At 48.9% G+C, this 27,432-nt stretch overlaps 2 protein-coding genes across 5 annotated transcripts in view; both read left to right on the top strand.

Annotated features, from left to right (window-relative positions):
• Positions 1-1,107: 1,107 nt before the first annotated feature.
• MXRA8 (matrix remodeling associated 8) lies at positions 1,108-18,669 on the top strand. 2 transcript variants are annotated; one of them, XM_021529845.2, is made up of 10 exons: positions 1,108-2,360; positions 5,569-5,589; positions 6,481-6,789; positions 8,106-8,207; positions 9,827-10,285; positions 15,032-15,190; positions 15,631-15,661; positions 16,172-16,248; positions 17,394-17,471; positions 18,284-18,669. In XM_021529845.2, exons 1-10 carry the CDS (start codon positions 2,312-2,314, stop codon positions 18,307-18,309), a joined length of 1,311 nt encoding a protein of 436 aa, XP_021385520.1. In that variant the 5' UTR covers positions 1,108-2,311; the 3' UTR covers positions 18,310-18,669. The 2 variants fall into 2 exon arrangements, with proteins under 2 accessions (XP_021385520.1, XP_031362514.1); XM_031506654.2 differs by having other exon boundaries at positions 9,824-10,285.
• A 6,332-nt stretch (positions 18,670-25,001) lies between these two features.
• The window catches only part of DVL1 (dishevelled segment polarity protein 1), a 58,351-nt gene continuing 55,920 nt past the window's right edge, over positions 25,002-27,432 (top strand). The window contains exon 1 of one of the 3 annotated variants that reach the window (XM_077788104.1): positions 25,002-25,269. In XM_077788104.1, the coding sequence (XP_077644230.1) occupies positions 25,100-25,269 (170 nt within the window). In that variant the 5' untranslated portion in view covers positions 25,002-25,099. The remainder of the gene's footprint in view (positions 25,270-27,432) is intronic. The other 2 variants (XM_077788105.1, XM_077788106.1) reach the window with 2 other exon arrangements.

Below are 27,432 nucleotides of genomic sequence, written 5' to 3'. Positions count from 1 at the left end.
GCAGCCAAGGGATGCTCGGTATTGAGAGAATCAACCCCAATTCCCCTGGGAGTGGGGAAGGAGAAAAGCTGGGGAACACTGCTCAGCTCAGAACAGAGAAGCTGGTTTAAAATTCAACTTCTAGACCAGGAAAAATGTTGACACAGCTGCTCTTCCAGGATGTCTTTGGAGTAGCAAAGCCCCAGGAAGCAGGGCTGGCTGCAGACTGGGCAGGATTAGAGAGGGGACAAGGCATATATATATATATATATATAAAATAATTATAACAACCCCCTAAATGTGTCCCTTTCAACCCCTCTGTGAACCCCACAGAAGCTGCTGCTCTTCCCCTGGGTGATTTTAGGAGACTTCAGCCTTGTTCAGCCTGGACTTGGCTCCTTGCAGTCAGGAAATATCCAATCCATGACAGCAGCAACCACAGCAATCTGCTCCCTCCCAAAAACCCTGCAAGGCGAGGAGCAGGCAGTAACCTCTACAGTGCCACAGCTGGGAGGCAGAAAACTGGGGAAAAAAACCTTGGAATTGGAGCCTGGAAGGTGCTGCCCGTGGTTGGGAGGGAGCAGGGGAAGGAGAAAATGTTGGATTTGCTGTCTGTTAGGTGGGAGCAGCTTTTTGCCTCCCAGCCAGGCATTTTCCAGGCTGCTCTGAGCACAGCCTGGGCTGGCTCCCTGATGGAGACAACAGGAAAGGCTCCTGATTCCATGAGATTCCTTGAAATTCCCCGAGATTCCTTGAAATTCCCCGAGATTCCCTGAGATTCCTGGCCCAGCAGCTGCTCTGGGTCGGTGCTGTGGTTGTTGTGACACCTGGCACAGGTCAGGGACAGGGGAACAGGAGTTTTTGCTGCCTGCAGGTGGTTTGGGATAGGAATAATGGGAATTCCTGAGGCTGGCAAAGAGAAACTGATGGGATTAGGGTTGCAATTGGATTTGTTCATATCCAGGTGATGAGGGAGGGGCTGTCCCATCACCCCCAAATCTCCTCACTTCAGAGAAACGTCAGAGTTGGAGTTTCCAGGGAAATTTTTTGTTCTTCTCTGAAGATTATTTTAGCATTTTTCCCTAACCAGTTCTCTGGGTCTGTCTTGGATAGTGTGGAGTTAACAGCAGGCTTTTTTTTTTTTTTTTCATGGTCATATTATCTAAAAATAATAATAGCTGCAGTTTCTTGGAATTTGTTTGGAAGTGTCTGGTTCTGTCTGATGGTGGAGACAGGATCCTGGAGTGGGTGAAGTTCTGATCTGGATGCTCCCAAAGTTTCCCTTGTTGCAGTGTGTAATTATTTAAATGTTTATTTAGGAGGTTGTTTTAATACTCTCCTCTTTCCTGAAACTCTTCCCCCTCTGGGATAGAGGGAATCTATTTTCTGGTAGAGTAGAGAGACAGAGAAATGTCAGAAGGAAAAATTCAAGTATGGCAATTAAATTTATCCTCATGATCCCATGCGAAGTCTCCTGACTTTTGTTTTTAAGGCTCCTGACGTTTGTTTTTAAGTTCTCTTGTGGAGTCCCACAGACATTTAAGGACAGTGAGTTTTAATTCCCTTTCTTCACTTGATGATTACATTGATTGAATTGTAAAATCCAATAAATACAATCCACTAAATGGTGTTAACAATAACCTGACAACAGAAGTGAGAAAACAGAAAAATTGACCATATTTTAATTTTCATCTAGTATGTAATTTTACTTTTAATATCCTAGCAGCAGCTACTCTATTTCCTATTTTATACTTTATTTCCTGACTTTATACTCATTGTAATTTTCCTCTAAATACCCAGCCCTTGCTTACAAATCACAGGACAGGGTAAATATTGTTTTCTAGGTTGTCTTTGGAGACTGGAGCTGGGAGTAAAACCATATGAGGAGATCAAAACCCCATTGAAGGCAGCAGAATAAATCCAGTCTGGAGGAGTGTCAGACAAAGGCAGGAACAGCTGGATCAAGTAAAGCACGAGGAAAATTGCTTCCATCCCTAGGGGGAGGGAGAAAGATTTGTTTTGTCAGCCCAGAGCTGTGTGGGACCAACTTCAGCCGATGAAAGTTTGGATGTCAGAGTGAGGGAGGGCTCAGAAGGTGCCAGAGGGAGGGGAAGGAGGAGAGGGCTCTGCAGAAAGTGAGGGAAGGGAAGGGAAGGAGGTGGAGTAATCCTGCAGAATCTGAGCTGCTGTCCTCAGCTCTGGGGATGTAAACTGATGAGGTCATAGTGTTTTCCAGTTACAGAAAGGAAAGTTAAAGGGGAAAAAAAAAAGAAAAAAAAAAAGTCTTCAACTTGTTTTTCAAGAGAGGCGAAAACTCTGAGAAGCCGAAGAAATGGAGCAACTTGTGAAACTCCTCCTGTGGCAGATTTTGCTTCAGCAAAGTAAGCTCTGAGCTGCTGGTGTGGTGTTACTTGTTTTTATTTCAGCTGCACAACAGGGCTGGGGGTTGGCTACCAGATTTTGAAGCGTTATCTTTGCAAGACTTTGTTTAGATTCCTAAATTTACTCTGTTTTCATCTGGGGAGGGGAGGGAATTGTAGGTTTCCTCTCTGCTTTTTGGGGAGAGAATGGAAAAATGTTTGAGGTTGTATGAGCTCTGTTCAGCATGTTTGTGCAATTTTTTTTTTCCCTATCAGCAAATTCAAAACCAATAAGCTTGGTTGTGAGTACAGCAAAGCTTTCAGAGTCAGATGTACAGGATTTAAGGTTATTTTTTGATGTTTGAAACAGCTGGGGGGCTCTGTGTGTGAGGGTTCAGATGGAGGGGGAAAAAAAGGATGTGTGGTTTTTGGGTTGCTTTTCCTCTTGTCAGCATAAAGACAGACACAGGATTCACTTTTAGGTAGCAAGAAAGGAGGGTGGGAAGTGAGGAGCAGAAGTTTTTTGGGGAGTGCTGAGCCCCTGCTCTTCCCAGCCCTGTTACAAGGCTGTGGCTGACACCTGAGCCCCTCACTTCCTCAGCACTGAGGTGGAGTAAGGTGAGCAGCTCTCCCTTTGGTCCCCAATTAATCCACTTTCCGTGTCACCACGGCATTTTTGCGATGCCCCAAGGCAAGGTTTAGGGATTGGCAGATGATGGGATCAGTCATAGGGACAGAAGGGTTAAAGTGGCTCAGAAATCTGGGGTGTGGGGTGGCTTAAAGAGGAGGAAGAGGAGGAGGAGAGCCCACAGCTGTGTGCTCCAGGAGCACCAACCAGCCCAGTGAGTCCCAGGGAGCTTTGGCAGAGCAGCCAGGGCAGGAATAGCAGGTTGGGCTGCTGCAGAGCCAGAGCTCCCACCTGAGCAGGGATGATCTCTGCCAGAGCTTCAGGTGCATTTGGGGTTTACCCGGACCCACTCCAGGCAGCCCTGATGTTCGAGCCCACCCAAATCAGGTTATAACTCAAGAAGGAGGATGAGAAGGGTGGGAATGTGTGCTCTGAGGAAATCTGTGACCCCTCCTGCAGGGGAACCACTCCCTCAAGTGTTAATGTCTCAGGGAGAACAGCTCCGTGTTTGGAGTGGCTCTACAAATCCATTCCGTGGGCCTGCAGCCAAGGGGAAGCTCAAAAGGCTTTCTAAAGCTCGGCTAAAATCCCAGAAAAGCTGGGGCAGATCCCTGAGGGATCCTGTCTGTGCCCCAGGTGGGGACTGGCTCCTTGTGCAGACACAAGGATTTTCCTTTCTGCAGAGGCAGCACATTCCTGCTCTCTGCATGTTCCTACCTGCAGGCAGTGCAGGAATTGCTGGGGCTGGATGGGTGTTTAAGGGCTCTGACATCTTTTGGGAAGTGGGAGAATCTGCTGCTGGGAAAGTTGTCCCAGGAAGCCTTTAAAAATAAACAAACACAGAGATTTAGAGAAAATCCCAGAGCCTGGCTTGAGCATCAGTGGGCTTTGAAGGGAAATTCTGTTTTAGTGAAAAGCTGAGTCCTGCAGGCTGGGCAGGAGGTGAGTGGGAGAAGTTTAGGAGGAGCTGTTTTGCTCACCATATCTCTGTCTTCCAGATGAGCCCAGATGTTTCTCCTGGTTACTGCTCAGTGGGTTTAAATGACCTGGGCTTATTTATGTCACTGTCACCACGATGCTGCTGCACCAAAAGCCATCAGGGCCTCTCAGCCCCTTGAAGAGCCAGGATGGAGCCACTGCCACCCCCCAGAGGGTTTGGGGACAGTGTGGTGGCACAGAATGCTGCTTTTCCCATAATTGTGTAATGACAGAGCCCATGAAACATAAACAGAGGGATTTGTGGGAGAAAGGAGCAATCTGGCACACACAGATTTGGGGAAGAACATGTCCTTTTCTGTTCTGGTTGTTTTTCACCCCCCCCAGTATGAAACAGGAGCTCAGAGGTTTCATCAGCACCGAGCTGAGCAGCAGCTCCTGTGTTCCCAAGGAGGGAATTCAGCCCAGGATTGTTCAGGCAGGACTCAGGGGACAATTTTCTGTCCTTGTCCTGCTCCAGGGACAGAGCCTGGAGATTCTGAGCATGTCACATATCTTTCACAGCCCCAGCCTTTTGCTTCTAGTTTGCTCACAGTGGATTTTTTTTTTTTTTGGTGGCTTAATTCTTCACATGAAAAATGGATGGGATTCAAGAAGTAAGAGCTGGCTCTGCCTTTTACAAGGGATTAAGAAATCGTTTTCCAGGCTGCTTTCCTCTTCCTCTACTGTGGGACCACAGAGTATCTCTGGGATCCTGCTGACTCAGCACAGAACGTGTCAGGGACAGCACAGAATTGTCTTTTGTTGGTGGTTTTTTTTTTTTTTTGTGGTTACATCACCCAGAGAAGACAAAAGTGATTCTCCATCCCATGGAACTTGAAATTTTACAATGAAAGCCACAGTTGAGTCCTGTGTTGACAGCTCTGAAGGCTGCTGAGGTTTAGATTCTGCAGATCCTGGAGGCTTGTGAGGACAGAGGTCAGAGCTGTCACCAGGTGCACGAAGAGACTTTGGTTTTACACTTGACTCACCAAAATGTCTGCTTCCAGCTGAGCCCAGTGCTGCCTTCATGGGCTGACACCTTTAGTGGGCTGTTTTTAACTGTGTTCAGAAATCCTGCTCAGAAATCCCTGCTTCCCTTTATTTCTGCTCTCCCATCAGAGAGCTGATGGGATTCAAGAAGTAAGAGCTGACTCTGCCTTTTACAAGGGATTAAGAAATCGTTTTCCAGGCTGCTTTCCTCTTCTTGGGTTTGGCTGGGTGGAGAGATGAATGGTGGTGTTGTCCTGGGAATCTGTGTTGGGAATCAAAAGCCTGATGCCAGGAGACCTTTCAGACCCCTCCCACACAAGGAGCAGGAGGGACTGGACCAGAGAAATGCAGAATCAAAGGAATTGGTTCATCTCTGGCAAAGTTCTTTCCGTGTGGATCTGAGTCATGTGAGTTGGAGAGAGCTGATGCATCAGCATCACAGAATTAACTGTGCAGACCAAGTGTGTGGCTGGAGAGGGAAAAGGACATAAACATCCAGATTTAAACATCAGCAGAAACAGGGAAAGTGGGGAGTAGATGGAGCAGTGACAGAGGTGGCTGCTGACTTGGAGTGTATTTGTAGTTTTTTATCCTTTTGCTCTCAGTGACACTCTTTATTTTCTGCTTTGACAGGTTCTGTGTGCTCATATTCAGGTGAGTGATGTCTCTGTAAATCTGCCAGGTTTTGTGATCATGAGGAGGAGCGAGAGGGACCCTGATTCCGTGGCATGCACAGGGGCTTCATTCCTGACTTCCATGGATTGTGCATCCCATGCACTGGTGTCTCTAAACCTGGATTAAACTGGGGTTCAGGATTAGGAAGGGTGGGCAGGACAGCTCGAGTGTACAATCCTGATAACAGACATGAATGAAATCTGTGTGTTAAAGTTTTATTTTTTAGGGAAAGGTTCTTTCCCCTCAGGCAGGCACTGACCAAGCTCCCCAGGGAATGGTCCCAGCCTCAAGAGCTCCAGGAGGGTTTGGATACCACTCTCAGGGATGCATAGAGTGGAGTTTTTGGGGTGTTTGTGCAGAGATAAGGTTGGATCAGTGATTTCTGGGTCCCTTGCTGCTCAGGACTCTTTGATTTTCCATGATAGTGCCCCATGTTGGTCTTGAAACCAGAATCAAAAGCCTGCAGAGATTCCAGCCCCTCCTTCACACACCATTAATTCCACAACCCTACAACTTTTTGCTGTTTGCTCCTGCTTTTCCAGTCCCAGTTGATGCCTCCAACCCCAGCAGGGTGGTGGTGTCTGTGCTGAACAGGCTGCCCTGGGAATGGTCCCAACCCCAAGAGCTCCAGGATGCCACTCTCAGGGATGCACAGGGTGGGTTTTTTGGGGTGTCTATGCAGGGCTAAGGTTGGATCAGTGAATTTGGGTCCCTTCCAGCTCAGGATTCTCCATGACAGTGCCCCATGCAGGTCTTGAAACCAGAATCAAAAGCCTGCAGAAATTCCAGCACAACCCTGACTGCCCCTCCTTCACACACCATTAACTCCACAACCCTACAACTTTTTGCTGTTTGCTCCTGCTTTTCCAGTCCCAGCTGATGCCTCCAACCCCAGCAGCGTGGTGGTGTCTGTGCTGAACATCAGCGCTGCCCTGGGCTCCCAGGCCGTGCTGCCCTGCAAGAGCCACCGCATGGTTTGGACCCAGGACCGCCTCAACGACCGGCAGCGCGTGGTGCACTGGGACCTGCTCAGCTCCTACTATGGGGACAGCAGGATGGAGAGGCTCTGTGACATGTACTCAGCTGGGGACCAACGTGTCTACAGCTCCTACAACCAGGGCAGGATCCTCATGCCCGAGAATGCCTTTGCAGATGGGAATTTCTCGCTGGTGATCAAAGGTGTGGAGGTTTTTTCTTTTTTTTCCTCGATGGGGTTTGGGGGTTTTGGTGGAAATGGGTGGTTCACAGTATGTTTTTGATAAATGGATTTATGGTTTAGTTGAGGTGTTAGGGTGTGGGTGGGGCTGGATGATCTCTAAGATCTCTTCCGACCCAGTCATTCTGTGAATTCTGTGAATACCAGGTTAAAAAAGTCTTAATTCTCAGGAGGAATTTTAAGGTTTGGAAGGGGCTGCTCAGGGAGGTGGGGGAGTCCCCATCCCTGGTCTAGGAGCAATTTTAGGTGTGCCTGACTGTCCTTGACACTTGGAATTCAGGATTCCAGGCTCTGGGAGCAATCTCAGTGCACTGGTGGCACTCACTCCTCACCGTGGTTACTTGTGCACCTCCAAGTGTATCCCAGAAAACCTGCACAGCTCAGCACATTCAGCAGATCAAAACCCTCTCAACATTCCCTCTTACCAAATACCTGGACTCTTGCATTAATTAGTTTCTGCTCCTTGGGCACTTAGGGAGGTGGAGCTGGAGATTCAAAGCAGGAAGAAGTTGAGGAATTGCCCCCAAACCCTTGCACTGCTCCTGGGCAGCCCTCTGGTTTTGCTTCAAAGTGAAGCTTCCAGCTGCCCCAGGGGAGGTTCAGGCTGGATAAAGGAGGAGTTTTTCCCTGGCAAGGATTGTTAAACACGGGAATTGCTGCTTAGGGAGGTGGTGGAGTCCCCACCCCATGAGGTATCCAAGGAAGGACTGGACTCAGTGCTCTGGGCTGGGTGACAAGGTGGGGATTGAGGTTGGACTTGATATTGGAGCTCTTTCCCAACCTCAGTGATTCTGTGAAGTTCTCTGAAGCACTGAGTGTTTTAGTTGCCTTTGAAACCGATCTGTTTTGAAGGAGAATTTGTAACAACCTGAAAGCCATCTGGGTTTTTTGTGGCTCTTTGGTTGTGTTTCAGTTCCTGGACTATAAACACTCCATGGTCCTTGTTCCCATGCCTGCTCTCAGCTAAACCTAAACCAACTTCCTCTTTCTCAGCCACCTCTTTCTTCTTTTCCTTTCCTCTTTTTATTGTGTATTAATAGAAATACACAAATTTCTACTCACAAGAGCAAATCAACTGAACGAATTATTTCATGAGGTGACCAAATTGTTGTATTGGATGAGATGATTTGTCTCTGCTTAACCCACCCTGGTGATAAGGACAGCTTAGATCAAAGTTGTTGACATCCAGACAAGGATTTGGGAAACTGCAAATGACACAAACAATCATTGTCTCAGTATAAAACACTGCATTCCTCTCTCTTTCTTCCCTGCTCTACAGGTGTTGCAGAGAGTGATGCAGGCACATACTCCTGTAACCTTCACCATCACTACTGCCACTTGTATGAAACTGTGAAAATCCAGCTGGTCATCGCCAAGAAAGGTGGGTGTGGTGACACCTCCAGGCTCTACAGGAGCCTTGGGAAGCAGCAGGGAAACCTCGTGTGCTCTCTGTGCTGTTTGCTGCCTGCTTGCCTGAGTTTTTAAACCTCTCATCTTCCTTGGCCAAACAGTGCCTGGAGCCTGCTCAGCTCAGTGTTTGCTCTTGGTCATTACCAAACTGTCCCTGCTGCAGCAGCAGCACATCCCTGGTGACAATTCCCCACTAGTGACAATCCCCCCCTGGTGACAATCCACACCCTCAGCTCAGCCACAAGGACCTGCCTGTTCTCTGCCTGCTGAGCTTGCCCTGGGCAGCCTGTACTTAAAAACCCACCACACCTTAAGCCCAGCTCTAAAAGCCAGCTGTTGGCAGCTGCAGGGAGTCCCACCCATGCACACAGGCACTCATTAAAAACCCATTTAAACCTCTGGATAACACCAGTGCAGCTGCTGGGGTGGAAGTGCATCTCCTCTGCTGCTCTCACAGTGCAAGAAAAACACCCTGAGAGCCCCAATCTGTTCCTCCGTGCTCTGGCTCCTTCTGTTATTCCTTTTCAAGAGCCAAACACAGAGCAGTGCTGCTTCAGCTCCTCCAGTAATTAGGGCCTTTGTGGCCAGGAAAGCATTTCCTGCTCAGAGGATTGGGATGAAGATCCTCGTTCCATTCTTAGCTTCTGCAGGGAATTTGCTTCCTGCTCTCTGAAGCAGGAGATTAACGCTGAGTTAGAAGGAGGAGAAAGTGGCCTCTCTTCATGAAATGGCCAAGGATGTTAGAGGATAGAGTTTTTGAAGTTTTTTTTTTACTAACTGCTGAAACAAGTGTGAAAAAGCCAGAGTTGTTCATGTTCGTGCATGTTCAAGCTGTGCCATGTGGCGCTTTTAAGATTTTGGGAGGGGATGTGTTAGAGGATTCCAGTCTCCTAGACTTTTAGAATTCCAGGAGAGCAATCTCAGGTGTCTCTGGGTGTCCTTGACACTTGGTGTTGAGTGGGAATTTCGCATCAACCGCCTCCACAGGATCACAGCGTGCGACAGGGAATTGGCCTAAAATTTTACTGATTTTGGCCAAGGAAAGGAAACCTGGGTGATGCCTCAGGTTTAGCTTTTCTATTTTTCACATTCTGAGCTGCTTTAGCGTGTGGCTCTGAGCTTCCCACGAGGGGATGCTGAGCTCTCTGCACAGAGCAGAGACAAAACAATTCCTGCTCCAGCTGGGCACCAAGGACAAATGATCCAAATCTCAGCCCAGGAGCACCAACAGCGTGGGCTGGAGAGAGAAAAACAAGCAGGATGGGACTGCCTGGGCTGGAGCTGGAATGGGACAATGAACTCCAAGGTGCCAATGGAGCAGAACTGATCATTTTGTGACCAACCATCCATTTTTTGGGCCCATTTTGGTTCATCTTGGGTGCAGCCCTGGCTGGGCTCTTGTGCTGCCCGAGGTGGATCCATTGAGGAGATCCTTTAATAAATCCCTGATTTATTCTTTAGCTCTAGAATAGCTTCTGTTCTAGATCAATCTTCACGGGAAGGAAACTTAAGTGGATTATATGTGAAAAACAGGATGGGTGGGACAAAAGCAGTGGAGAAAACCCATGCCAAGGTTGTGTTCCCCAGCAGGCGAGGAGGCCAGCGAGTACTGGGACGGCGAGAAGCCGGTGCTGGTGGCCCCGGAGGGCAGCACGGTGACGCTGCCGTGCGTCAACCGCCAGCACATCTGGACGGAGCGGCACAGCGAGGAGGAGCAGCAGGTGGTGCACTGGGACCGGCAGCCCCCAGGCGTGCCCCAGGACCGCGCTGACCGCCTGGTGGACCTGTACGCGTCCGGCGAGCGCCGCTCCTACGGGCCCCTGTTCCTGCGGCAGAAGATGAACGTCACCCGCGGCGCCTTCGCCCTCGGAGACTTCTCGCTGCGCATCTCCCACCTGGAGAGCGCCGACGAGGGCACCTACTCCTGCCACCTGCACCACCACTACTGCGGGCTGCACGAGCGCCGTATCTACCATGTGGCCGTGACGGAGCCGGAGAGGGAGAGGAAGGTGGTGAACATCACCACGCACAGCGTGGTCCCTGCTGCAGGTGAGTGTCCTCTGCTGCAGGTCAGCAGCACCTGCTGCAGGTGAGCGGTCCCTGCTGAAGGAGAGTGTCCTCTGCTGCAGGTGAGTGATCCCTGCTGCAGGTGAGCGGTCCCTGCTGCAGGTGAGAGGTCCTTGCTGCAGGTGAGTGTCCTCTGCTGCAGGTGAGAGGTCCTTGCTGCAGGTGAGAGGTCCTTGCTGTAGGTGAGTGGTCCCTGCTGCAGGTCAGCGAGCCCCTGCTGTCCTTGCAGAGATGGACACCGTTGCAGTCATCGCATTAATTCAAAGGAATGCAACCATAACCAGGCTAAGAATGATTTCATGCTGTTCTGTGAGAGACTCCAAGTGAGAAATACAATTTATAGGGAAAAAGGGAAAAGAAATAAAATCCATGCAATAATACAAAAGGAAAACCACTGACAGTCAGAACACAACCTGACACCCCTTTGGCCAGCGTGTTGGTAGCCATCCAACTTGGAGTGGCTGCAGCCCTCCTGGAGTGGCAGGCGTGGTTCTGTCAGAGCAGTGGTCCTGTAGAAAGGGTGTAGTCGGTCCAGTGAAAAACCCCAGCTGTTTCCTCTTGGGAACCTGTGGAAAGGCTGAGTCTGGTGTCCCAAAAACCCAGATTATATCCAGGTAGGAATGCTTGGCTCCTCCCTCTGGGCAGAGAATCTCACAATGGGATTTTCTAGTTCTTATCAGTCACACCATGATATTTAATAGCCCGTTATCAGCAAATGTCTCCCGAGAGAGGATTGGTTGAGGAACAGATAAGGAAAACTGCTCACTTAACAGAAAACATCTTGCTTCTCAGTCTGGGATGTGGCAGCAGCTCTCTGGTCACACAGAGCAACACACAACTTCCCCAGGTATCGTGCTGGGAGAAGTCTGTGAGCAGACCAGAGAAAAGAATGAGAAACAACTCAGATCGTGGCTTGCTGCAGCTGTTGTTGTGAACATGTGGAATGTGTTGTGGAGAGTTGTTTACCAGAGGGTGGTTTCTTAATTAGCCAATGGTGATGGCATTTTAACTAAAGGATCAATCAATTCCACCTGTAGCAAAGTAGGGTATAAAAAAGAGCAGTGGGTTTCTCAATAAAGATTGATCAACCTGCTGTAATACATGGAGTCTGTGCCAGTTATTACCTGGCTGGGACCCAGTGCTGTGGCACAGGTAAAGATCAGTCTCAGAGGCCACGAGATTTTCAAGAGCAAGCAGTCATTGCTCAAATAGCTGACTTCATTCAGGTCCTTCATTACGTGGCCATGGAGAGCTTTCTAACCCAGTGTTGCCACAGATTTATTTTGCTTTTCTGACCTATCACCTTTACTCACTGCCCCAGGGCAGTTCTGCACTGCTGACAGGTCCTGAGGCAAACAAGCTGCGTTTGGTTTGTATTTTTGTACAGCTCCCTCTCCCTTTTATTTGGTCTTTTTCCTCCATGCTTTAATGTAGGTGTGGGCAGGGGCTTGATCAGCCTTGGCTTTGCTGTCACAACTCTTCCCACCAGAGTTTCTCTCCTCTTTGCATGGGTGTTTAGGCTGTGCAAGGTGCCAGACCATGCAGAATCAACCACCAGGAATTTTCCTCCACCCTTCAGCTTTTCTTGTTTTTTTGGTGTTTTTTTTTTTTTTTTTTTTTTTTTTTGCATGTGTGTGTGCCATAAACCAATTTTCATATTTTCCACTGCACTGAGCTATCATCTGTTAGCCTGTCCAAACTCAAAACCATCACACTTCATTCAGGCAGAAAAAGAAAACAAAAATCCTAAGTTTAATATTTTTTCTTTTAAATTCTTTTGGGTATAGTTCTTTATTAACACTTTAAAATATTCATTGTGTTTTAATATTTATTGGCTGTTTAATACAGAATTTTGATTTGCTTCATACATTTTTAAATAGGTTTATTCTCCTGTAGGAATTGGTTTTCTCAAGTCATAGAGACCTAAATTTTTCTCTGGGGCTAAGGTTGGTGTCCAGAAAATCCAGGCAGAGCTGAGGAGAGGTGGCTGGAGACCAGGACCTCCAAATATCAGAGTTCTGCACACAGCTCTTGAGCCTTATCCACAGATGGAAACCAGATCTTGTTTTCCAGAGTGGTTTACCCAGAAATTTATTCAGGGTGTTGTCCTGGGTAGTTCCCTACCTGCTTTGAAAGGAGGTGGAATCTCGGAGTGATTTAACCTGGCTGTGCTGGAGGAATTTCCCTTGCTGGCAAAAGCCACTTCCTCTGTCCAAACCAGCAGCTTTGGGATGAGCTTTGTGCCCTGCACCACTCACAAAAATGTGCTGAGTCCATGGGAATGTGTGAGCAGTGCAGGATTCCAGAGGTTCCCTTTTCCAGCCCCTGCTGGGAGCAGCAGGGGAGGCTGAGGCATTGCCCCATTCCAGGAAAAACTGCCTGGAATTCTTCTGGGGAGCACAGCATCAAAAAGCAAACCAAGGAGCTTTTTTCAGGCAGTAGCCTCAGCTCCTGGCCTTGCTCCAAGCTCCATTCCCAGACAGGAAAGTTCATCCTGTTTGGAACAGAGGCAGGGGCTCAGCAGTATAAATGTGGTGCATGTCTGCTGAAAGAACATTTTTACTCAGGCTTTGCTCTGCAGCAGGGGCTGAGGAATCTGTTGTGCCTCATGATTAGTGCTAAAATGCTGGCAAACATTTGCCAGATTTGGGGAGAGCTTTCCACTACTTCCAGCAGAATTATTTGGTCCTTGACAGTTTGGGAAGATCGTGTTAAGGCATTTCTTCAACTTAACATTTCCCTTTCACCATTAGGATTTATTTTTCAGTGGTTAAAATGTCCTGGAATTGAATTTGGAACAGAGGCAGGGGCTCAGTGCTGCTCTCAGGCTCAGCAGTGTAAATGTGGTGCATGTCTACTAAAAATGCATTTTTACTCAGGGTTTGCTCTGCAGCAGGGGCTGAGGAATCTGTTGTGCCTCATGATTAGTGCTAAAATATTGGCAACCCTTTGCCAGATGTGGGCAGAGCTTTCCACTTTTTCCAGCAGGATAATTTGGTCCTTGACTTTGAGAAGATCATGTTAAGGCATTTCTTAAAGTTAACATTTCCCTTTCACCATTAGGATTTATTTTATTTTCATCATATCCTGGTTAAAATATCCTAGCAGTGAATTTGGGGCAGGTGGATGTGAGATGTGCTGAGAGACCAGATCTTGGTTACAGAACAAACCTTCATCACCCCTGCTTAAATTCTGGTGCGACCCCATGATCCTGCTCTGGGCACTGCCAGTGGGACTGAGCTGTCCCTCCGTGCCTCAGTTTCCCCAGTTATCAAATGGGATACATCCCATTGCCCAGAGTTATTAGATCTCTGTTTCCACTGTTTGTTGTTGCAGTGACCTCCTCAGTGCTGCCTAAAGTTTAAACCCAGCCCTTATCCCAGTTCTGTGGGAAAGCAAAAAGCCAGGAATAGAATTCCTCTGCTGTGGCACCGTCTCATTATGGCAGCAAGGAGCCAGGGATGGGACAAAGCAGAGCTGTCACATGTTTGCAGCTTTGCAAGTGGGTTTCTTGCTTTGAATTGACATTTTTTAGCTTGGCAGGGTGGAAATCCCATGTTTTTTTCCAGCTCTGTATCCAGGGAGCACAAGGCTGCTGGAAATCCCAGTAAAAAGCAGAGTGCTGCTGGAGTGGAGCACTGGGCCACCAGAACAGAGCACATTCCTCAAGCTTTTTGATTTTCTAGGGCTGCTGTTGGCATTAGCAAACCATCATCTCTGGTTTCAGAGTGTTTATTTCAATCCACTCTTGCCTGATTTGATTTGATTTTCACTGGGTTGGTGTTTTTAAGCACTGGAAGCAAACTGCCCAAAAAACCTGGAAGCAGTCGCTGTGCCAGCACTGCCAGAAGGGTCAGGACACATCTGCTAAAGGCTGCTGTGGCTTTTGAGGTATTTCCCCTAATTTTCCTCTTATTCCCTCTGGGTAATTAGCAGGGGAACTCCAATGGGAGGTGAGGGCTCCTCGCTGTTCTTGCCTGGAGCTCTGTGAAAATTCCCTGTAGGGTGGGAAGGTGTAATTTCAGCTCTGTTTTGAAGGAAAAACCCTCTCCCAGCAGAGTCCTGTGGGATTCCGTCCATGCCTGGGCTGGCTTTGTCCATTCCTCTGACTGTTGCAAGCAGAGAAGTCACTTCCTCTTTACATGTGTAAAACATTGACCTATTTATTTGAAATCTACAGAAAAATGTTCCATGTAAAAGTTTTGAGTTCCTCTTTCCTCTGCTGTGGAACAAAAATCCTGCTGCACCCTCAAAAGGAACGGAATCTTGGCTTCCCTCTGTTTTTGAAGGGGGGGGGGGTTATTTATTTTATTGATTTTATTTCATTTCAAAGGAAGCTGATTTTTTGGCATTGAAAACTCTTCCCACTCCATAAATTATAACCCTTGGCAAGGAGGAGCTGCTGTCTGGAGCCAGAGCAGTGTGGAGTTTGTGTTGAAAGGGACCCAGAGGAGGGTTGTGGGACCCTCTGGAAGATTTGGGGCTGACTTTGCTCTGGAATTTCCCCCTGTGAGAACACTCTGATGGGCAGGGATCACTGTTCCCAGGGAAGGGATCCTGTTAAACCCTGGGAATTCTCATCTGGTGAAGAGCACAGCATCTCCCACCTGCCAGAGGTGCAGGGTGGTGTAAACCAGGCACGGATTAATTCTTGCAATTCCGAATTTCTCCCTGAGCGTTCCCACCTGAGATCCCATTTCCAGTGATGCCCTTTTCTCCTTCCCTCAGATCCAAACGTGGTCAGGGGCCACAATGTCATCAATGTCATCATCCCTGAGAGCAGGATGCACTTTTTCCAGCAGCTGGGCTACATCCTGGCCACTCTGCTGCTCTTCCTCGTCCTCCTCATCATCGTGGTGCTCGTCACCCGCAGGCGCCGGCAGAGGGGTGAGTCCAGGGAAAACCTGCCCTGCTCTGCAAATAATTCCTGCAAGGAGCAGTGCTGCAGGCAGGGATCCCCTCCTGGAAAACCAGGAACCTGCCCACTGGGGAGGACTTGTGGGCTGGTGTGGTGTAAAAATATCCAGACTTTGATTTTATGGAATTCTTGGTGTTGGAAAAGACCTCCAGGGTCACCAAGTGCAGGCTTTGGCTGAACCCCACTCCAGATTTCCTCTGTAGAGTGGAAAAGATCCCTTCACAGGTGGGATTTATCCCTTGGGAACTCAAGTTTCCAGGTCCCTGCTGTGCTGGGTGACTCTGTGGGATCCCATAAAGGGACACTGGGATCTCTGGATGACACCCACAGCTCTGATTTTGGGTTCCACACACCAGGAATGGGTCTGGACTGGCTCTGACTGCTCATTCTGCTTTTTCCTCCTGGTTAGGTTATGAATACAATGTGAAGAAATATGGAGAGTAAGTAGAATTATTTTTAATATAAGTAATATTATTAATTAGGTTGAGAATGCATTAAAATGAAATCATGGGCCGGCCTCCTCAGCTAATAGCCTAAACCTTAAAATCTGGTTCAGCCTAACCTGAAAATCTGGTGAGGAGGAGGAAGTGGAAGGAGAAAATGATTTGTGGGGCTGATTTGGCAATTGAATTTCCTCTTGGTGCTCTTTGGGAACTGATTCAGGGATGGAGTTTCTGTGAGATGTCCTTGGGAGCTGGTGGGAAAGGAATAATGCACAGATCTGCTGTGAGATGGGGCCAAGACCATGGAGCCCCAGACCTTGTTTTATAGGATTAAAGTGGAATAGAGAAGGGAATTCCAGGATTGGCTGCCCGTTGTTCTAAGATTTGAATCAACATGTGGGAAAAAAAAAAAAATCTCCAAAAAATTAGAAAAGCTAATGGGGAAAAGTGTGAAAGGAGACAGTTATTAAAGGATGGGACCATTTTCCACCATTATTCCCTTTTCAGGAAGGATGTGAATCTTAAAGAATTCACAGTGGACACGACAGATCTGACCCCACAGAAAAGTGAAGACATCAGGCTGGGTAGGTATCCCTGGCCACCAAACCAGGCCAGAATCCTTGTAAATCTGAAATTTCTAGTGGCACTTGGATATTCTGCAGTGACTTAACCCATTCTTGAATCTCTGGAAGTGGGTATGGACTTTATTTGACCAAAACTGGGTAAGGAGGAGTCCTGAGTTAGTTGAGTTCATTGTCTCCAACTTCTGTTGGAGCCACTTTGGTTTAACTTTCTGATTTTCTCCTCCCTGGCTGTCAAATCATTCAGTGAACATTTGGGCCTTCTGTCGAGATCTGTGGTAGCAATTAGGGCAGATGAACAGAGAATGAGAGGAAGAGAATTTGCAGCAGAGGCCCTGAGACAGAAAAGAGAAAATACAAATCCCCCTGGAAGTTGTGGTAAAATGAAAGCCACTGGGAAGAGGGAAAGGAAGCTCATCTCACACTGTGAAAGTGTTTTTTTTTTGGGATTTATAGGATGGATCTGGGGAATTTCCAACATTCCTGAAGGAAGATGCTGCTCCTTGCTGGGGTTTGAAGGTGCAGCCTTGAGTTGGTTGTGTCAGTAATTGATCAGGGCTTGGTTCTTGCTGGGATTTGGAGTGAATCCATTTCACAAAACTGCTGCTCCTGGCTGCACCACCCTGAGGTTCCTGAAGCCTTGTCATGATGCCAAGCTCACCCCAGCTGCAGTTTGCTTGATAAGCCAGGAAATAATTATCCCTTTGATTTTTTTATTTGCATCCCCAGTAAAGGTTCAACCTTTAAAAGAACAAGCTGACAATCCTTAGGTCCTAAGAATTGCTGTAAAGGCCCCAGCAAACAAAAAATTGGAAAGGAATTGCAGAGGGTGGGTTGCAAAAATCCTTCTCTGTGTGTCCCAGGAGAGTAAAATCTCTGGATAATTGCATCAGTCACCTCCAGGTGAGCTTTGAGGAGATAATCCAGAGCTGGGAGGATCTGTGGTGCCTGTGAGGAGCAGGGAGCTGAAGTTTGCACAACTGATTAATGCCAGGGGCTAAAATGAAGTCAGAGCAGTTTTCCTGCTGAGTAAATAATTCCTAGAAATCAGAGGTGCCAGACCTAGAGCACAGCAAGGAAGGACTGATCACCTCTGTCTTGCTCATAAAACTTCTTGTTTTCTTGAATTCTGCTCCTCCCTTGAACAGATTATAAAAACAACATCCTGAAGGAGAAAGCTGAGCAAGCCAGAAGCTTCCCAGCAAAGAACATTGATTTAGACAAAGGTAATCATGACTTTCTTCCCCTTAATTGGTGGCTGTAAGGACCTTCTAATGGGAACAGTCCATCAGTGAGTGACCAAGCCATGGCCAAAGAGGAATGAGAAACCTCACGGCAAAAGCAGGAATGAGAAGCCAGCTCCCTTCCCATCCTTTCATCAAGGAACCACAAGATGCAAGCAGTGATTAGGCTTTTAAAAACTCTGGGCATGGCACAAATTGGAATTTTTTCTGGATTGGAAAAAGAAAGCCTGGCAGGGCTGGAAGAGTGCCTGCTCTGCTGTGACCTCAGAGGGAGGGAGGTGCAGCCCAAAAATGTCCTGGCGTGGTGTTTGGGCAGAAAACACTGTGCAGAGGGAGAGTGTTTGGAGTGGAATTAATTTATGGGTAATGGGCAGTTACTTCATGCAAGAAAAGCAAACAGCTCTCCCTCCCTGGGGGCTGAATCCTGCTCCAGGATTGATCCCCAGGGCTGTGCCTCTGTTTGTGGGACAGCCCTGGTGTCAAGCAGGGCTTGTGATCAGCTCTGAGATTCCATGACTCATTCCAGGAGAATTAGGATTTAATAAATGGGGCTGAAATGACACCAAGCAGGGGATGGAGAGCCCAGGAGCTGTCTCTGATGGAATTCTCCTGGCATTTTCTCCTGCAGGGTGGATCAGGGCAATGATTTAGCCCCAGTCTGTCTCACTTTTTGATATCAGGGTTGTGGGTGACTGCAAGTGCTCACCCTAGAAATAAATCCCTATTTTTGTGCTTCTTTCAATGGTTTGAAATCTCTCTCCAGGTGCTGACCCCCCCTTTTCCATTTCTTTCAGATTTCAGAAAGGAATATTGTAAATGAAGACACTGCCAAGCTGCTGGCTGGACCAGAAGCTTCCATCCAAGATAGATAATGTGGAAGAGAGATGCCTTTTCTTAATTCCATCTCCCTCCAATTCCCACAGAACTTTTTCCACATCCACTTTTTCTGTACCCCACACAAGGGTGCAAATGCTTCATGCAAGAGTTAAACTGCCTTGTGTGCATTTATGGGGTTGGGTTGCCTTTTTCTTCCTCTGTTCTCCCAATCCTCCCTCCCCCTTTTCTTTCTTGACAATTATTGTTGGATTTTATGCATCGATGATTTTTATGAGCTGAATCAGCAGAGGTTTTGCTTTGATGTTATTGCTTTAAATAAAACCACCTGCATTGCTATTCCTGAGCCATCATTACACCAGGCATTTTTCCATGTGGTGGATCCATCAGGATAACAATGACAAAAGCTGATCCCTGTCCCAGGCTGGCAAAAATCATTTCACACAGAACTTGGCACCTCCCAGGTGAAGCACAAAGAGCACAGCCCTCCCAAAACCTCCTTTTATCAGTGGGGAAATGTCAGTATCCTCATTTTCCAGGGAAAGGGAAGCACACCAATGGCTGAGGGCTCAGCTGAGAGCTGAACTCTGCATTTCTCACCCCGTTTTTGTTGATTTGTTTCTGTTTCAGCACAGCCCAGAGCAGATTTGGCAGGAACATTTGGTGGATGCAGTCACAGTGCTGTAAATGCCAGTCTCAGGTAGATCAGGACCAGGAATGTTGTGCAGGAATGTTGAGCTCAGCCCTGGGTGGAACCTGGGATGGGATTTTTCTGCAGCCCTGGGGTGGATCCAGACCACACAGAGCACAGCAGACCAAAGGTAGGACCCAGAACAGGGAGATGGTTCCAGGAGGAACAGCAGGAATTGTCATGGACCAGGGGCTCAGAAAGGAAATCCAGGATGGGGATGAGTCCATTCCCATGGATTTGGAGTGGATTCCTGGAGGGGGGTTCTGCCTATGAGCACTGTCAGGTGGGGCTGCCAAAAAATAGGAAGTTGTAATGCAAGCAGGTCCAAACTTCAGGAAAGCTGTAAATAAGTTCAGTTCTTGGGGCATGGAAGGAAAAGGGTTTCCTGCTGTTGGGAGGGTGGTGACAGGGACTTGGTGAGGGTGAGGGTGGCCAGGGATTGCCATCCCTCTGTTTGGTGGCCTGGAGGGGGTGGCAGAGGAGGGATTTTTGTGGATGGAGCTGGGGCAGCATCTCCAGGTCTCTTTTCTTGCCAATTTGGGTGTCTTGTCTGACTAAATCCCATTCCAGCCCCCCTGTTCCTCCTCCCACGGGCACGGGGATCTCTGCTGGCTGTGGCATGGTTCCTCAAAAGCTGAGCTCAGCTCTGCCCAAAACGTGGTGGGTGAGGCCTCCGGAGGGGCTGTGCTGGCTCTTCACGAGCTGGGATGTCACAACAATGCACTTTTAATGACAAATAGAGCATGGACATTTTCCCACCTATTAATATGTCTGTTACTGAGGGCTGTGTTAAATAATTGTATTGGGGGGGCCTTATTTTCAATGCCTCCAAGCAGTAAAAATATTAATAATAGAACAGGACTAGAGGTGCAGGTGAGCCTTCCCAAGCTGCAGCTGAGCAGATCCTCATCCTTTATTTTTTTGACCCTTCTGAGAAATTGGAAGGGCCAAGAACTTAAAGAAACTGCTCTCCACAGGTTCTTCTGTGATTTGTAATTAATCACCTTTATCCTCACTGACCATCCACCCCCAAAAGTGCCCAGGATTAGTGCAGAGGAAGGTCTGGGGTTGATCCCAAGCCCCTTTTTGCCCTTCCCCTGACGCAGAGAGGGATTTTTACCCTGCCCTGAAAGCCAGGCTGCATTCCTGCAGGTGCAGGAGGCTGTGCTGGTTATTCCATCAGGGTGGCACAGCCTCAAATAATTGTCATTAAAGTCTCTCTCCCTCCCTTTCAAGTCTGTGAGTCAAAGGTTGGAGGTTTTTCCTTGCCAGCTCCAATTGCTCAGCACAGCTCAGAGTGGGGTTACTCATAAACTCCAGAGGCATTTCAGCATTTTGTCTGACTCCTGGGCTGCAGAGTAGCTGAAGGAGGGCAAAAATGAATATGTTCTCTGAAACAAGGGCTGGGAAGGGCTCTGTGAGTTCCTCATCTTTGCTTTGATCACTGGGTTTGGGTAATGGTCAGGGATGCCAGGTGGGGATGGGGTGGGATTCTGGTCCAGGATAACCCTCCCTGATCAGGATGAGATTCTAGCCCAGGATAACCCTTCCAGGTGAGGACAGGATGGAATTCTGGCCCAGGATGATCCTCTCTGATCAGGATGAGATTCTGGCCCAGGATAATCTTCCCTGGTGAGGACAGGGTGGGATGGGATTCTGGCCCTTTTTCCTTCAGGAGAGGAATGTTGTGTGATTGGCCTGGAGATCACCACTGTGGCTTCCACCAGCAGCCATTCTGTAATTTAGCAAATTAAAATTCTGGCTGAGAGAGAGCCAGGCAAGGGTTGGGTAACCAAGAGGAAAAAAAAACCAAAAACAACTGCAAATTTTTTTTTTTTTGGTTATTTTTTAATGCAGAGGAATGAACCAAGGCTGTTTGCCTGAAATCCTGGTGAGAATCCTGCATTCTCAGTCTGTGGCACTGCTGGGAAATCTGTGGAAATGAGAGGGTTCCACATGGAATTCCCCCCTGGGCTGGGCAGGAGCACTGCTCCTTCTTCCCAAACAATTTGGTTTTCCCTGTCCTTTTCTCTCCCCAATCTGGGACTTGCCTCTTGTGGAGGAACACTTGTTTGATGTGTGTATAGCACTTGGCCTGGGTTATTCAATGTAATTTTCTCTCTGTGCCAATGAATTGCTGCACTTTGATAAACTTCTTTACCTTCTTTCCCCATCACAGTCTCCCTGGTTTCCTGAGACATAGATTTTATATTTAATTAGTTAAAATAATAATATTAATAATAATAATCATCTTCCCCAGTATTTGTACAGCAGTTACCCTCAGTGAGAACTTTGCCTCGATGAGGGCAGAGAAATCAAAGTTATTTAGGGTAATAAATGGACTGTGAGCTCTTGGTGTGGGATAAGGAAATGGTGCTTGGCAGTGACCTTAAAAGGGGTTAAAATTGAGACTACAACTAAAACCCTCTTTTCAGCTCTGTGAACACTCTCCAGACTAAGAACTTCCTCCATAAATCTTGTTCTTTCCTTTGTTGTAACAAAATTAATTCTCATTATTATTGTTGCTTATTTTTTACCATTGGTAGAACTCTCCAAACATTTAAGAAATAAAGGAGAATAAAATGGACTTTCCAGCTCAGGCTGATTTTATTTCTTGCCCTTTTGGAGGTGTTCTCTCAGCCAGCATTAGATAATTCTTCCCAATAACTGTGCAGGATTGTTTCATCTCAGAGCATCCCAAAGTGCCTGACAAAGTGCAGATTGGATCCAGTAAATTATTCCAGAGATTCCGATAAAATTTCCACCTGAGACATCATTATTTGACAGGGTCATGGGGCCCCCAGAGGAATTTCAGCTCTCCAGAAATGTTGTATAAGGAACAAATCTGCAGCTGGAGATGGAGCTCAAAGCATCCAGCAGAGAGGAAGGCTGGCAGCCCTTCCAGAGGATTTCATTTGGTAGGTCCAGAAGGGAAGATAACATTTCCTGCTGGAATTTACATCTCCCTGCCAGCCCAAATTCCTCTTTTCCTTGCAGGACTAACACCTTGCAAAGTTCCTGCTGCACATTCTGCTCCTGCAGCACTTCCAGCCCCTGAGCACTTCCCCAGCTGGCAGAGCAGAGTTCTCCCAGGGACACTGATGGAAAAAGCTCCTGCACCCTGCAGGGACAAGGATTGCAAGGATCAAGGCAGGATATTGGGATAATTCACTTCTGGGGGGGATTTTGGAAGGAATTAGAGATCTTTGAGTTGGTTTTGATCCCAAGATTTATTTTTCTTCTACACAGGCAGGAAGGGTGAGTTCAGCTCACATCCTCACTGAATGGCTCAGAGGGTCACAAGACCCTTAGTTATAAGACATTTTAAGGATAAAACATTGCCAACAAGGATATTTATGTTTTTGACCCAATCCTTAAATATTTCATCTTATGGACTTACAGTGTGAGCTTTCTTAGCCAATCATGTTATGAAGGCAAACCTACAGTTCTGCAATCTAAACTCTTACTTGTATACCTTAAACTTTTTGTATATTTAAACATCAATCTTTTCTATCTAAAAGGTTTAGATATAAAAGGTCCAGGGGACCTAAAACACAAATAAATGTTGATTACATTTAAGCCCCGGGGAGCTTTGCAGAGGTTACTGCAAAGTCTTTTGCTTCCCTCTAGTGTTTAATGTCTCCATTTCCCTGTCAGTGACTGCCCAAGGTCCACTGCACACACAGGGAGAATAAAAAAGGATAAAACCTTGCAGATCTTGCAGACCAGATCCAGGAGAAGTTGAAATTTTCTCTGCTTCTCATTCTGTTCTGGGATAATTTCCATCTTTAGTTCATCTTCTGCATCTATCCCAATCTTGCCAACAATCCTCAAAGTGAAATTTTGTTACTTTACAGAGAAATCCTTGATGTGAAAACCACCCGGGACACCTCTAGGCAGGTGCTCAGAGCTTTGTTTTCCCTTTTGTCCCATCTTTTCACACCCTTATTTTGTGAAATATTGGCCAAATTTTTGCCCAAGACCAGAGGGTTCAGTTATTTCCCCATGGAATATTAAGGTAATGTGTTCAAGAATTGTTTTAGAGATTCTCCAGTAAAAATTTAGAAGTGCCTAAACCAAGAACATCTTGGGGCAGTAGTTTAGGTCAGAAGCTCTGCTGAGCACCCAGAATGGGAAGAGCTCTGAGACAAGCAACAGGCATTGCTGTAATTCTGGAAGGCTTTTAAAAAATAGCTTTTTTAAAGGGATTGCTTATTCCCTGTGTGGTAACTGCTGTGAAAATGAAGAAAAGGGTGAGCAGCTTTTATCCCTCCGCTCCCTGCAGGACTATTCCCTCTATCACAGAGAGCACAGCACTGTTAGCAGGAGATTTGGTGCCTCTTATTTATTTTTTGCTGAAGTGTTAAGGCCTGAGCTGTGCTGGACACGAGGTTTTAGCCCTGCTGGGCCAGGGGTGTATCCTGCTTCCCTGTGTCCTCTCCTTAATTGGATTAGCTGCTGCTTTGACTGCAGCATGAAGTTATCTCCTCTCTTCTGTGCTTTCTGGGGAGCTTTTTGTGAGTCCCAGAGCCAGTCTGATGGCTCTGCTGTGGGGTAATCAGCTGACAATTATTATTTCCAGCTGTCAGAAGTGAAAGAGAAGCTCAGGGAGCAAGAACAGCTCTCAGCAGGTTCAGGCTCTGGGAGGGCACCTGAGGAGCCCAGGAGGTCCTTAAGTACCAACTGAGGGGACCAAATGTTAATGTTTTGCCCGAGTTTCATGCTGCAAGAACTCCATAAAGCTCAGGAGCTCAGGAAATATTGCTCATGGCAGAGTTATGATCCCACCAAAGGGAAATTTCCCACTCATGCATTTGTGGTGCACTTCCCATGCCAGGAGCACTCCAGGGTGCTTGCAGAGCCTGGTAGGACAGAAAGCTAAACTCATATTTTTATAGAAATCTCTGTTATTCTCCTAATTGCAAAACTGAGAGTGAGAAACGCTTGGCTATCTTGGAAAGAAATGTATTTAAATATAAATAACTCTTGAAAAAGACTCTTTCAGGTGCCCTAAATTGGTGATTCCTGGTGATTCAAACCAGCACCATGGACCCCCCTTCTCTCCTTTCCTCATCCCCATCCTTTTCCCCTTTCCTGTCCCATAGTCTTCCCTATCCCCATCCCATCCTCTCCCTTTCCCCATTCCCATCCCCTTTCCCTATCCTCATCCTCTTTCTCATCCCCTCCTCTCCTCATCACCATTCCCAATCCCTTTTCCCTATCCCCATCCCATCCTTTTCCTTAACCCTTCCTTTTCCCATCCTATCCTCTCCCCTTTCCCACCCCATCCATTTCCCTATCCCCATCCTCTTTCTCTTTCTCATCCCATCCTCTTCCCTTTCCCCATTCCCATCCCTTTTCCCTATCCCCACGCCATCCTTTTCCTTATCCCCTTTCCCATCCCACCCTCACCCCTCTCCTCATCCCCATCCCATCCTCTCCCCTTTCCCCATCCCTTCCATTTCCCTATCCCCATCCTCTTTCCCATCCCATCCTCTCCCCTCTCCTCATCACCATTCCCATCCCATCGGTCTCCCCTTTCCCCATCCTCTTTCCCATCCCATCCTCTCCTCTTTCCCCATTCCCATCGTCTCCCCTTTCCCCATCCTCTTTCCCATCCCATCCTCTCCCCTTTCCCCATTCCCATCGCTTTTCCCTATCCCCACCCCATCCTTTTCCTTACCCCCCTTCCCACCCCACCCCACCCCATCCCTTCCGCGCCCTCCGCCGCCGCGGGCCGGGCCGTGCCGCCGCCGGGCCGGCAGGGGCGGTGTGCGGGCGGCGTGCGGGGCCGCGGCGGGCGCGGGCGGAGGGCGCTGCCCGGGGCCGCCCCGCTGCCGCTCAGGCCGGGCCCGCCCGCCCGGCCGGGGCAGCGCTGCGGCGGCGGCGGCGGCGGCGCAGCGGGGCCGGCGGCGCGGCCGGAGGATGCGGGCGGGGCGGGCGCGCTGCCGTTCCCGGGTCGGGCAGCTAGAGAGCAGTGCAGGGAGCGCCAGCCCCGCCGCCAGCCGCCTTCCTGTGGGCAAGGCCGACCGCCGCGCCGAGCGCCGGCCCGGGCCCGGCCCGGCCGCCCCCGCGCCGCTCGCCCATGGCGGAGACCAAGATCATCTACCACATCGACGAGGAGGAGACGCCGTACCTGGTGAAGCTGCCCGTGCCGCCGGAGAAAGTCACGCTGGCCGATTTCAAAAATGTCCTCAGCAACCGGCCCGTGCACAGCTACAAGTTCTTCTTCAAGTCCATGGACCAGGATTTCGGGTGAGCGGCCGCGCCCCCGGCCCTCGCTGCGGGCTGCGCTCCGCGGCCCGGGCGGCGCTCGCAGCATCCCCGGGGCACCTGCCGGGCTCGGCCGGGCCGGCCCCGCCGGGCTCCGGCAGCGCCGCGAACATGGCGGGCGGCCCGGCCGGCCCCGCCGCGGGCTCGGGGCTGCCGCGACCGCGGCCCGGGACCCGCCGTGCCCCCGGCCGGGCCCGCCCGCGGCTGCCGCCGTGCCCCCGGCCCGGGCCCGGCCGGGCGGGCGCAGCTGTCACCGCGCCCGGGGAGGCCGCGGCAGCGCCCGGGCACGGCAGGGCGGGCGGGCCCGGCGGCCGCGGGGCGCCGGCCCGGGGCGAGCGGCGACTGTCCGCGGGCAGCGCGGCTGGCAAAGCTGGGGGCGGGACGGGTGACAGGCGGTCCTGGCTGAACCGGTGAGAAATGGTCAGTGGTTAAATGGGGGAATAGTGGTCAGTGGTCAAACGGGCGTGAAATGGTCAGTGGTTAAATGGGGGAATAGTGGTCAGTGGTCAAACGGGCGTGAAATGGTCAGTGGTTAAATGGGGGAATAGTGGTCAGTGGTCAAACGGGTGTGAAATGGTCAGTGGTTAAATGGGGGAATAGTGGTCAGTGGTCAAACGGGCGTGAAATGGTCAGTGGTTAAATGGGGGATGAGTGGTCAGTGGTCAAACGGGTGTGAAATGGTCAGTGGTTAAATGGGGGACCAGTGGTCAAACGAACGTGAAATAGTGGTTAAATGGGGGATGAGTGGTCAGTGGTCAAACAGGTGTGAAATGGTCAGTGGTTAAATGGGGGACGAGTGGTCAAATGGGTGGTAAGTGCTTGGTGGTCAAATAAATGGTCAAACGGGGACCAGTGCTTGGTGGTCAAATGAATGTCAAATGGGGGACAAGGGCTCAGTGCTCAAAAGGTTGTGGAATGGTCAATGGTTAAATGGAATGGCCAGTGGCCAAGCGGGTGTGAAATGGTCAGTGGTCAAATGGGTGACAAGTGGCCGGGGTCAAACGGTGCCAGGGGCTGTGCTCAGACTGCAGCTGTCAAATCCTCGAGGTCAGACAATCCCAGGTCAAACGGGTGTGGGATGGTCAGTGATCAAATGAGTGTCAGATGTTGGTGGTCAGACGAGTGGTCAGTGGTCAGGCAGGTGCAGGGGCTGCACTCAGATAGCGACTGTCACATCCCCTGGGTGTCACCGTCCCTGGTCAAACGGCTGTGAAGTGGTCGGTGGTCAGACATGTCTCAGGTGGTCAGTGGTCAAACGGTGTCACACAGTCCCTGTTTGAGCAGGTGACAAGCACTTGGTGGTCAAACAGCTCCGTGGGCTGTGCTGGGCCAGCAGCTGGGACGGTCAGTGGCCAAAGGGGTGACAGATGGTCAGTGGCCAAATGCCCGCTTCCGAGGGCACATGCTGAGCTGGGGGTGCTGCAGGAGAGCAGGGCTGGACTTTGAAATGACCTCTGTGGTGGCCAGAGGCAGCTGGGTGACCAGAGCCGGGGGCGTTTGCCATCGTTCCGCTCCCTGCTTGCGTGCCACCGGGCTTAACGACAGCCAGAATTAAATAAACCAATAAAAGTCCCTCTGACAGTTTGCCAGACAGTAACTTTCAAAATGTATTAATCCTTTCGTAGCAAATCGCTTCTCTTTGTACTCACATCTGTCGCTGGCAAGGCAATTTTGCACAGTTAAATGCCTTGCCAGGAATAAAAAAAAAATAAAATAAAAATGGAACAGGTTTGTGGGAAACTCGTGCAGACCTGACTCCAAAACAGCACCGTGTTGAGGTGCAGGTTTTATGTTTGGTGAGATGGATCACCCCAAGCATCCGTGGATGTGTTGTGCAGCCTCTTTCTTATCCCTGAGACTCAAACCTTTCATGCTGATTGGGTTTTTATCCCTGGTGGAATGTGGATGTTGTTTGTTGACACGGATTTCTGATGTGGCGAGTTGTTAGTGTTGGCTTCTAACCACAGGAGTGTTCGTGGATTGACTTCTTGTTTTTCTCACTTGTGCAAACATTTTTTTTTTTTGGAGGGGGGGAAACAACAGCACAAGATGTTTGTTTTCAAAATAAATGGAATTATTGCTAAATGGTAAATTAAAAAATGGTAAATTTTCCTCCTTCACCTCCCCGGGTGACAGGGACATGTT

Source organism: Lonchura striata, chromosome 24 (genome assembly GCF_046129695.1).
Source record: "Lonchura striata isolate bLonStr1 chromosome 24, bLonStr1.mat, whole genome shotgun sequence".
NCBI classification, from domain to species: Eukaryota; Metazoa; Chordata; class Aves; order Passeriformes; family Estrildidae; genus Lonchura; species Lonchura striata.
Note: the sequence above shows the minus strand (reverse complement) of the source record. Positions and strands in the feature narration are given on the sequence as shown.

What these genes read in the sequence shown, in the direction of transcription:
- MXRA8 (XM_031506654.2), top strand. Translation starts at nt 2,312, where the DNA reads ATGGAGCAACTTGTGAAACTCCTCCTGTGGCAGATTTTGCTTCAGCAA. An exon ending in TTTCTCGCTGGTGATCAAAG is followed by an intron (nt 6,790 to 8,105) that starts GTGTGGAGGTTT and finishes CCTGCTCTACAG; the next exon opens with GTGTTGCAGAGAGTGATGCA. An exon ending in CAGCGTGGTCCCTGCTGCAG is followed by an intron (nt 10,286 to 15,031) that starts GTGAGTGTCCTC and finishes TCCTTCCCTCAG; the next exon opens with ATCCAAACGTGGTCAGGGGC.